Genomic DNA, 11190 nt, shown 5'->3' with positions numbered 1-11190 from the left:
ATTTAAGTTGACTCTCTCTATATTTTTAAGCCATTTTAGTTTGTAGTATATATGATCTATAAATTCAAGAGAATCATGAATTCTGTTTATTCTTCAACTCGCATAGAAACTGCAAAGGTGTTCCGACACTACGGTATCATATCATAACCTACACCTTAGTGTGGAGAGACCATCCGAAAGAGGAAACCAAGTTACTCAACCATCAGAAAAACCTATACGATCAAAACATAGACCATGCCTAACATGAGTACAATGTGGTTGTATCTTCAAAGAAGCTGCACCCAAATCTAAACACTTTTGGACAAACTAACTAAACTTCGATCAATTGATAATAACAATTACTGCACCTCAAGCTCCTCGAAAAATAATTCCTCGGCGACAAATTTAACTTGTTTCATCATCTAAAAACTTTACAAATACTCAACACAGCCTCTCAAAGAATCAAAGAGAATTCAAGTTAGGCAACAACATTTTGATAAGAGAAAAGGTAACAACTTTCTATCAGTCAATGAGTAACATACTCTGTCATGGCGGGAGGTCTAACGTCTAGCGCTTAATGTTAAGCATCTCCTTCGCCTCGGACTGCTCCTCCATCAATTCATCACTGGTATACTTGCTCAGCAGCTCCCTCTTCTTCTTCTCCAGCACCATCTTCTCAATCTCCTTATCATCTGGCAGCGGCACGTGCACCACGAACTCCCTCTCCTGCTCACTCCTCTCTTTCAATTCCCTCTCTCTCTGCCTCTCCTCCTCCACCACCTCCTCTTCCTCCTCAAACAATACCTCCTTCACCTTTGCCGCTGACACCACCTCCCCGCTCTTCACCGCCCTCCTCGCTTCACGCCTTATCTCCTCCATCCTCTTCCATTCCGCCACCGCCTCTGCCCTCATCTTCTTCTCCGCCTCCACCTCAAGCTTCTCCAAAATCCCATCCTCATCGTCCCTATACCCATAATAACTAGCATCAATCCTCTTGTATATATCATACCTCGTCCGCCGCTTTCTCAGCTCCGGCGGCTTCTCGAAAAGCTCTCTGACTCCCGGCAGCTTCTTCGCCGCTCCAAAGTACCGATACCCAGGGCCGCGGCCGCTAGGGTTCGGAACATCGACAATATTACCGTCGAGGTCGGTCATCTTAGGGGCGTTTTTGGCATAATTTGGGCCTCCGAGCTCCACAATCCGCCGCTCCCAATGTACCTTCTCTCGAATCAGCTTGTTGATCTCGTCGTTGAGGTCGCGGGTCCGGTGCTCCCCGAGGGCTTCGTTCTGGATCTCGGCGACTTTCCGGCCGATCTCCCCCATGATTTGCTGCCGCCATCTGGAGGCCTCGGCGAGGTCGCGGCACTCGGAGGCGAGGTACGGGCGTCGTTCTTTTGGCTTCTTCTTCTCTTCGGCCTTGAGGGCAATGAACCGATTGAGCATCGACTGCGCTTTCTCTTCGTTACGAGCCATTGCGATTGATTTGCAGTAGAGATTGATTCAGGCGAGAAAAGTCGATGAAATTTGATTAAACCCTAAAAAAAACCCTAATTTGAGATATAAAGAGTGAGGCTTTGGAGAAAATTGGGGATTTTTTTTGTTCAACCGCAAGAGCGTAATAAATATAATCCTTTTAAATCGAAAAATCTCAAATTTATAATATAAATATTTATATTAAAAGGTCGAAAAACCCAAATTCCCAACACTCCACCGCCCTCGTATTTGGTTAGGCCATGACCGCCGCCTCCTCCCCGCCTTTTCAATTCGTCGTTCTAGACGGGACTCCTGATTTACTCACCACTCCCCACATGGCGCAGTCAGTGCAGCCTCCCAATTCGGCCTCCGATTCCGAACCCGACGACTCCCGCTCTCTCTCCACCCACACGATCCAGAACCAAAACCCCAAGCTCCTCCACCTGTCCTTCAACCAGGACCACAGCTGCTTCTCCGTCGCCACGGACTCCGGCTTCCGCGTCTACAACTGCGACCCCGTCCGCGAGCTCTTCCGCCGTGATTCCGATCAGCGGGGCGTCGGAATGGTCCAAATGCTCTTCCGCTACCAAATCCTCGCCCTGGTCGGAGGCGGACCCGACCCTCTCTACCCGCCCAGCAAAGTCATGATGTGGGACGACAATGAGTCCCGGTGCATCGGCGAGCTCTCTTTCCGGTCCGAGGTCAGAGGCGTCAGGCTCCGCCGCGACCGAATCGTCGTCGTTTTGGAGCACAAAATCTTCCTCTACAACATCTCCGACTTAACGCTCGATCATCAGATCGTGACCATCTCCAACCCTAAAGGACTGTGTGAGGTCTCGCAGGGTTCGGGTCACCCCTTGCTGGTGTGCCCGGGTATCCAAAAGGGTCAAGTTCGGGTCGACCATTACGGGTCAAAGCGGACCAAGTTTATCGTCGCCCACGATTCGAGGCTCGCTTGCTTGGGGCTCACGCAGGACGGCCGGCTCCTCGCTACCGCCAGCAGTAAAGGGACCTTGGTTCGGATTTTCAATGCTTTGGATGGTTCATTACTACAAGAGGTATTTAAATTTCAAATCTTTTACTCTGAATTTTCAAATTAATGTGTTTTTGGTGTTAGTCAAATCTGAATCGAATTTTCAGTGTCTGTTATTCTGGTTTGATTTCATGTGAATATGAGTGTGCTTTTGTCGAAATTAACATTCATGTTTGATTAAGGTTTAGGATTGATTAAGATTTTATGTTTCAGTTGACTGGTTTGCGAACTTAGCCATCGTTATCCAAATTTGAGTGAAACCCGAAACCAAGCATAAGTTTGTCATAAACGTAAGTTGTTAACTCTGGCACTGCAAGCTGCGGAGATGTGTGTTAATGTCGTCTGTTAGAATGTTTTGCTTTAGGAATCATGTTCTTTACCACTCTGCGGAAAAAATATATGAACGCTTCTGATCACCGGGAACTATTTGTATCTGAGAACTTACTTGGTATCTTGTGCAGGTAAGGCGAGGAGCAGAGAGAGCAGAGATTTACAGTCTTGCTTTCTCTTCTGGTGCACAATGGTTAGCTGTGTCAAGTGACAAGGGCACCGTCCATGTTTTCAGCGTTAAGGTTGATTCGGGATCCTTGGGGTGTGAGAGATCACACAGACGCAGTGCATCAGAATCCAATCTTCCTAGTCCATTGGGCATTTCATCCCTCTCTTTCATGAAAGGTAACATACTTTGCTTAGCTTATACTTGAAGGTTCTTCGGTGACAAAAAGTAAAATTTGATTATTTTTTTGCATATCTTGTACTTCATCTAGTAGTTTCTCGTTCTAATTATTGCGAAATACTCAAACTTATCAGTTGTGGGGGTAACATACTTTGCATAGCCTATACTTGAGGGCTCTTTGGCGACAAAAAAGAAAATTTGATTATTTTTTTGCTTATCTTGTACTTCAAACTAGTAGTTTCTCGTTCTAATTATTGCGAAATACTCAAACTTATCGGTTGGGGGGTTGAATATAGTGAAAATATTGCATCATGTAGCCTATTCTTGCTTCACAGCAACAGCTAGTTTGCCTTTTAACTTATGCTTAACTTGCAGATCCTGTTACTCGGAATATCCTATGCCTGCTGTGTTTTGGATTAATGTCAATTTTGAAATGAATGACAGTTGTGGATTCTGATCTTGGTCTTTCGGTTCCATTCTAGGTTTATCGTTCTCAGGCGTGCTGCCAAAGTATTTCAGCTCAGAATGGTCAGTGGCTAAATATCACTTGCAGGAAGGTTTGCGGTACATTGTTGCCTTTGGCCACCAGAAGAACACAGTAGTGATTCTTGGCATGGACGGAAGGTAAGGGAATTTGTTTTTGTTTGTTGTTTTTTGTTTATATGTCTATTGATTCCGTGGAACTAGCTTCAACTAGGACGTTCTTGATTTTAATTCGTAATCAACTTCATTCTTTTCTTTGCCGCGTGTGAATATTACTCGTCTAATCCAAGTATCGAATTGCCTTTGCAGCTTCTACCGATGCCAGTTTGACCCCGAAAATGGAGGAGAGATGACTCAGATTGAATACTATAATTTTCTAAAGCCAGAAGAAACTTCCTGAACTAGTGCAAAATGCAAATATACAGTTCAAATTATTTAGGGTTGAGATTAGTACGTTATAAATATCTGAGGAGATGAGGAATGTGCTAGAGATTGTTCAACATCGGGGTTACATGTATATAACAGTTGGTTAGTTTTACTGGTAAACTTTTATCTCCAAAGTTTTGGTTCGCAACACTTGGAAGACTTGGTGCAAAAACGAGCGCAGTAACGTTTTGAGATTCATACATCGGACCCACATGGTGAGTTAAGGCTTTGTTATTGTTGTTGTACATAGAGGCAATATCAATTTACGAAATGATTCACATCAATATCAAGAGTGTTTTCTTTCGACCTTACACGAACGCGTGCTTACTAGCTGGCAAATGCATACGCTCTTCTTCCTTTTAAGTCACAGGATTACAGGAACCAAACTAACAACAAACATCCTGAAAACAAAAGGTTTTCGCTTACATATCTGAATTGGACTCCTCTGGGATCACTGTTAAGGTCACTGTATCGTCTCTCGCTCGTATGACGACTACCCCGATGGGCACCCCGACTCGGTCCCCCATTATTTCAATGATCTGTCACAATTTCACCACTCATATGAACCATCATATTGCATAATCATATGGAAAGAGATCCTCTCCGGATCTCTTCCACCAAAGCCCGCGGATCTCTTCCACCAAAGCCCGCGGATTAAGTGATCCGGACCTTTGAAATTTGATTCAACGGCTAAAAACAGAGGTCCTTTTAAAAGTTATAATAATTTTAGCCGTTGGATCAAATTTCGAAGGCCTGGATCACTTGATCCGCAGGCTTTGGTGTTAGAGATCTTGGATCTCTTTCCTAATCATATAACCAAGTCATATGCTAAAGTTTGGAGTAAATACTATTCATGTCTGCTAGGACAAATTTCAGCAAAAACCAGCCATATGCCTAATTTGGTGATTTCAAAATGTAATAATATTATGATAAGGGTTCTGAGTACCTCCTTGATGCTTGCAACAGCGTTTCCATCAAATTCAATAACGACATCACCAGGACGGAACCCGGCTCGTTCAGCAGGTGACCCAGGAGTTACCTACAATACGACGAACAATGGGAAAATTATTAGATGATTGATCCAGCTATCTTAACGGAAAAAAAAAAAGCATCGTTTTCATATTTGTACATCACACACCCATTTAGAAAATACGGATGCATAAAACGGAACTCTTGGCAGATTTGGTACGAAAGTACGAAGTCATTTAAATGTCTTTGTGATTCAGAAACTGCCAAAGGATGGTATAGATATATTCGATTATTCCCCACCCCTGTGGAAGGAAGCAACTATGCACATACCATAGGCACAAGAATGCCTTTCTTCACGTTTGGAAATGTAGGATCTCTTTCTTTAAGCTGGGTGATGATGACCTCAGTGAGATCAACCATCTTTAGTCCAACCCAAGGCCGAACAACCCTCCTGCCAAACATGACTGGTTAGCTTCACAGATGCTGCCATAAAGGAAACCGATTTGTCATACAGTTATACTTTAGAGTCCTAGATAATGAGTTTCATGCTGAAACAAGCGTACCCACTTTTCTTGAAGTGCTCCATGATTTTGGTGACTGAATCAATTGGGAAGGCAAAACTCAATCCATCAGCAGCATAGACTTTCATAATATTAACACCAATCACTTCTCCGTCAATATTGACCAAAGGCCCCCCAGAATTTCCCTGCACCAGGCAAGTGAGAGACCAGAAAAAAAAAGAGCCAAGTCTTAGACACATTTTATTATGGGACGCACAAAATGAAGAGAGAGAGATACCGGGTTGATTGCGCAATCTGTCTGTAAATACTCTCTCCGCACTCCACCAAGACCCAAATCAGTGCTCTTTCGGTCAACACAACTAGATTTTACAGAGAAACAAAATGAGGAAACAGCAAGAACAAGGATGCTTACCATTGTCAATTTAAGAGACAAAGGGTTGAAATTGCTTCGTTGCTAGGAGTTTCATTTTATAACTGGTAAAAGAAAAGAACAACTCCTTATTACTCAAAATTATTATTTTTACCTTACGATACCAGCTGTGACGGTATTCTGAAGTGAAAGTGGACAGCCAACAGCTATCACCCAATCCCCAGGTTGAAGTTTACGCGAACTGCCTAGCTTTGCTGTTGGCAGTGGGGTTTTAGAATTTATCTTTACTATAGCCACATCGGATTGTAAATCTGCATTGACCACGGTACCCTCAAATGTTCTACCATCTTGCAAGGTGACATGAACCTGTACCAAGTTCCACCAAACATCAAACCTACTGCATTTCGTAACTCAGTCTTACAACTCTTTCCCCTTCCAATATGTAACAATGTGATATGTTAAATGACGAGAACTGGGATGTAGTTTCTAACCTTCCCTTTTGATGAAGCTCTCAGGCCATAAAAATCAACTACAGTATGTGCGCATGTTAAAATTGTACCGTCCTCATCAATAATCGTCCCAGAGCCTATACTCTTTCCCGGAGTGATCCCATATGCACCTAAAAGACTCAGTTGACAAACTAGCATTATTGTCGATTTCTCAATAAAATAAAACTACCTCAAATAAAAATGCAAAACCAGAAAAACAGAAAACCCAAAATCCGTTCTCACCCTCTGGAGCAGAGATGTTGACAACAGCAGGACCAACCTTCGCAGCAGCCTTTGCGAAAGAATCCCTGCTCAAACATCCAGAACATGGCTTAGGGGCCTCTTCAGAAGGGGAAACACCAGAAATATCCTTCCTTATATCTGATGATGGAATTGAACTAGTTCCCACAGAAAACAGTGGAGCCAATAGCCCCGTTTGCCATGGAAGCTGCAAGGATTCGCGCAATGGTGCAGTGATTGACACTGATGCCGTATAATCTAAAACCCAATTCAGAAGAAAGATATGATTACCGTAGCTACAAACAAATGGACTAAAATCACGGTTAATCGACTAAAAGCACACCAATGTTTAGTTAAAATTTATAAACATTAAGGCCAAAAACATCTCAAATGATTTCTGAATCTCGATCTCAATTAAATGTTTGATCAATCAAAACCCAACCTTTGACATTTCCTCAATTACCCACCAAGCAAAAAATGTTTGACCGGAGTTTGGAACAATAAAAAACAAAGAACTTGGAGCTCACCGGAGTTTCTGCTGCCGTCGGATAACAAATAAGCCGACCCTGCAGCGGCGGCAATGGCGGCAATCCGGTGCGGAGTAGAAATTTTTCTCTGCCGGAATCAGACAGGAAATTCATAAGTTTCCAGCGAAGTAACAAAATTAAAAAAATTAATTTAAATTAAACTGCGAGAATACCAGAAAATGGTTCATGAGTAAAGAGAAAAAGAATGCTTCTTCAATGCGTCTGGAAATTTAGGAACGCAAAGCACATCAAAAACCCACGCTAAACCCGCCCTTTTACTTTTCGCGACGGTGCCTAAGTACTAACAGTTTAATGGCCTCTTCAACCCACCGTGAAGTTTTAATGGGCTTTGGGCCATATCCCAATAGGTAACTAAGCTTCAAGCCCAACAACGTGGTACCCAAAAATTGCAAGGGTTAGGCCTTCCGGATGGTAATACAAGGGTTTTTTGGTAAATAGGAAATTGGTACACGATTAGTTGAAGATAAATCAGGATTAACAACTCCTTTATCATTAATCAATTTTTAAAGGGTACATGTGACATTTCACATTGCAAGACGGAATTTTAATACACAAAACCAAAAGCTTTTCCATTGAAATTTTCAGATATACCCCCTACTGCATTTTTGCACTACATACAATACATCCGGTTACCATCGCCTTAGCAAAAAGACCAAAATACCACTGAGCCTTACAGATCCCTGCTGAGATTAATTAGTCCTAAAAAACGACATGCGTTTTACGCCTTCTTTGGGGACTTTGCTGCCTTGGGAGACTTGGGCGCCTTCTCGCCTTCTTGGGAGCCAGCGGTCTTCTTCGGAAGCAAGACTGGATTGATGTTGGGGAGCACGCCGCCGCTTGCGATGGTCACGCCGGCGAGGAGCTTCCCCAGCTCCTCGTCGTTTCTCACCGCCAAAAGCAAGTGCCTCGGGTTAATTCGAGTCTTCTTGTTGTCACGCGCCGCGTTTCCCGCCAATTCCAGCACCTGATTTCAATCCGCCACCACGAATATATTAGCAAAAGTTAAAAAAGATATATAAGCAGAAAATGTTTGGATCTGGGAAATGTGGATCGAGAAATCACCTCGGCGGCGAGGTATTCGAGGACGGCGGCGAGGTAAATGGGAGCGCCGGTACCGGTACGCTGGGCGTAGCGTCCCTTTTTGAGGAAACGAGCGATACGGCCGACGGGGAATTGGAGGCCGGCTTTAACTGACTTGGACACCGACTTCTTCCTCTCTCCGCCTCTTCTTCCGCCGGCGCCCTTGGTGGCTTTCGTGGCTTCCATTCTCTCTGAGTTTTTGGGGAAATGAAAATGATTCGTTTAGGAGGGAAAACGAATTGTTGAGAACTGAGATGCACTCGGATTTGAATTTTGGTCTGGAGTGTTTTTTGGGGCGTGGTGTTTTATAGTGGGGTTTGCCACGTTGGCGATCCAAGTGCTTTTGGGCTGGCCAATTGGATTGGTTTCAAATAAGGGAACGGTTCTGATTTTTTTATGACGATCAACGGCTGTGAATTAATGACATGCTGGCAATCCAAGTCCTTTTGTGGCCACTCGTTGGAGCACTGGATAATGCTTTTGGTTAAACTGCTATTTACTCACATTTTTTCCTTCCACACACTTTTGTCGATTTTTTATCATTAATATTTTTTAGTTCTTTCGTTTCAACAACTGAAAATTGAGGAATTTGAGAAGTAAAAATTGGTGGGTGTGGTCCGTGTGGATAGCACCAACCTTTCTCAGAAGGTTAAAAAGGAAATATTCTTGTCTACCACCCTATTTATTCAGTGACGGTGATGTTTAACACCCTACTTATCACCGTTAGATAAATTTTAATTTTAAGATCTATGTAGTGGATAGACACCAATATCAAAATCTAAACTCATCCAGTAATGATAAATAAAGTAATAAACATTACCATCACTTAAGGATGATGAGGAAAAATGCACCCACTCAAGAATAAACATTACCATCACTTAAGGATAATAAACATTTCCAAATTTATAACACAGCAAAATGTTAAATTATATCAACCCACTTAATTATTTCTACACCTAAATGATCACAACGCCTCTCTTGGAATAATTTTTTTAGTGTGTTGGAAACACGATACACCAAATTGACATAAAACAAGTGGTTGAATATTTGAAAAAAAAAAAATTCAACTACTTTTGTTATGATATTTGGTATACCGAGTTATGTTTCCAGCACACTGAAAAATCTCTCATCTAAGTATTCCTCACCAAATAAAAATATCATTGATTGGTCTTTAAACAAACTTCCTTGAATCATTGGCATTTGGAAATGTAAACTGATCATTTACTACGTCATAATTAATGATTAATTCCAACATAATCCTATAATTATTTCTTAATTAATTAACCTGCATGTGTTGTCATGTCTACAATCTGATCATCACTTGGGAAAGAGCTAATGATCTTCATCTGCAACTTCCTCAAATTTGCAGCAAACTCCAAAGCTTCATTCATCGCAGCCCGAGCATCGGCCAACGCCCCCTCGAGCTCCTTATTTATCAAGTAGAACGAGGATATCTGACGTAAAATTCGGTCGTGCCTCTCTTGAAACCTCGTCGCCCTTTTTTCCGCTTGCTTCAATGCTTCACCGATGATCCTCAGTTTTTCAGTCGTTACTTGTTGCGTACGCCAACTCTTGACGTTTGGCACGAAGAAGAAGAGCGAGGAGGAGAAGCCGATTAGGGCGAAAATTACGCGGCCGAAATCCATGGAGTTGGTGTTCATTGGTTGAAGACTTGAAGAGGAGATGTGAGAACAAAATGGAAGAAAGAAGGGAACGTAGTTAAAGATTCTTTACTTTAAGGGATGGCATTTCAAGTAGAGGTACGTACGATATGTGTTTGCCATAGAACTCGTTAAGGAATAGTCTTTACTTTTCCTTTTTGCCTGGTATTTTAAGGAAACCTGCCCCATCATCTCTAAGAAAGATAATGCGTGACACTATTTTCGAAATTATGCAAGGTCTCCTTATTCTTTGAGATGGGTTAAAAATCTCGAAAAATCTTTTTTCATAAAAATTCATCTCTATTAGTAGTGACGGAGCTTGTTTTATAATATTGAGGTCATAACTTTAGCCAAAAAAACTTCTTTGGATCATTTCGTCGAGTTTCTGGTGAGTGCATGTCAAGTTATGCTGCATTTTGTCTATTTTTGTCGAGGCTTAACAAGTGAAACATTTTATCGAACACAAGAAATATGAGAAAGAAAAAAAAGACAAATGAAAGAAAGAAAGAAAATTTACAAAATAACTATACATGGGGTTGCAAAACAGAACATCAATTTATAATTCAGTGTTTCTGACTTATCTTTTCAGTTTGCCATAGTTATATATAAGTGTCGTACACAAATATATAGATAAACATACATTGATGTTATAAAGTTATTGACGTCAATAGTAACCAATGGACCCATGTTGGCTCCGTCATTGTTACTTCATATGTACTAATGTTCTTGTCATCTTAATGAGTACCTTGCTGATTGTAAAAAGTATAAAATGTTAAAAAAAACTGGTGCGCATCCAGGGAATCGAACCCTGGTCAGTACCGTGGGAGGGTACTATGATACCACTACACCAGATGCGCCCGTTGTTGAATGGGTTCTCCGTTTGCTATTTGTTTACATTTTTTTCTCAATAACTTAAAAAAATTTTGAAATTTGTATGCTCCGATAAGCTAGATTGATTTCCTCTATAAAAACTGTGCTTAGATATATAAACACAGTTTATGACACACGTATTAATTTTTTTGTCAATTCACGTGATGTCGATCATAAAGTTGGTTTGGTGACAAAAGAAGCGTCATCAGTTTCACGTGAAATTAATGACAAAAAAAGTAACACATGCATAACAATTGCAAAATTTAAATATCATTTACTTGTTTCACGTGAACTGACATAAAAAGCGCGCAATAGTTACATAAAATAATGATTAACTAAAATAGTTTTTTGACATGCATATTAATTTTCTTGT

At 41.6% G+C, this 11190-nt stretch overlaps 4 protein-coding genes and 1 non-coding gene across 5 annotated transcripts; 1 reads left to right on the top strand and 4 right to left on the bottom strand.

Annotated features, from left to right (window-relative positions):
• Positions 1–307: 307 nt before the first annotated feature.
• Positions 308–1452, bottom strand: LOC137722426 (uncharacterized). Its single transcript, XM_068461422.2, has one exon. The coding sequence runs from the start codon at positions 1450–1452 to the stop codon at positions 547–549; it is 906 nt and encodes a 301-aa protein (XP_068317523.2). The 3' UTR covers positions 308–546.
• A 260-nt stretch (positions 1453–1712) lies between these two features.
• LOC137722424 (autophagy-related protein 18a) lies at positions 1713–4204 on the top strand. The gene is made up of 4 exons (XM_068461421.2): positions 1713–2510; positions 2947–3160; positions 3644–3785; positions 3954–4204. The coding sequence occupies exons 1-4, from the start codon at positions 1713–1715 to the stop codon at positions 4042–4044; spliced, it is 1245 nt and encodes a 414-aa protein (XP_068317522.1). The 3' UTR covers positions 4045–4204.
• A 128-nt stretch (positions 4205–4332) lies between these two features.
• Positions 4333–7502, bottom strand: LOC137722423 (putative protease Do-like 14). Its single transcript, XM_068461420.2, has 10 exons — positions 7359–7502; positions 7186–7273; positions 6662–6916; positions 6422–6549; positions 6085–6296; positions 5838–5919; positions 5603–5745; positions 5370–5490; positions 5017–5109; positions 4333–4609 (listed from the first exon to the last, which is right to left on the bottom strand). Exons 1-10 carry the CDS (start codon positions 7371–7373, stop codon positions 4493–4495), a joined length of 1254 nt encoding a protein of 417 aa, XP_068317521.2. The 5' UTR covers positions 7374–7502; the 3' UTR covers positions 4333–4492.
• A 161-nt stretch (positions 7503–7663) lies between these two features.
• On the bottom strand, positions 7664–8575 carry HTA7 (histone H2A 7). The gene is made up of 2 exons (XM_068461530.2): positions 8269–8575; positions 7664–8170 (listed from the first exon to the last, which is right to left on the bottom strand). Exons 1-2 carry the CDS (start codon positions 8470–8472, stop codon positions 7925–7927), a joined length of 450 nt encoding a protein of 149 aa, XP_068317631.1. The 5' UTR covers positions 8473–8575; the 3' UTR covers positions 7664–7924.
• Positions 8576–10733: 2158 nt separating this feature from the next.
• TRNAG-CCC (transfer RNA glycine (anticodon CCC)) lies at positions 10734–10804 on the bottom strand. Its single transcript has one exon. It is a non-coding gene; the product is annotated as a tRNA-Gly (tRNA).
• Between the last annotated feature and the right edge of the window lie 386 nt (positions 10805–11190).

This window comes from Pyrus communis, chromosome 4 (genome assembly GCF_041283825.1).
Source record: "Pyrus communis isolate YQ-2024b chromosome 4, ASM4128382v1, whole genome shotgun sequence".
NCBI lineage: Eukaryota > Viridiplantae > Streptophyta > Magnoliopsida > Rosales > Rosaceae > Pyrus > Pyrus communis.
The sequence above is the reverse complement of the archived record's forward strand: the minus strand, read 5'-3'. Positions and strand labels throughout refer to the sequence as shown.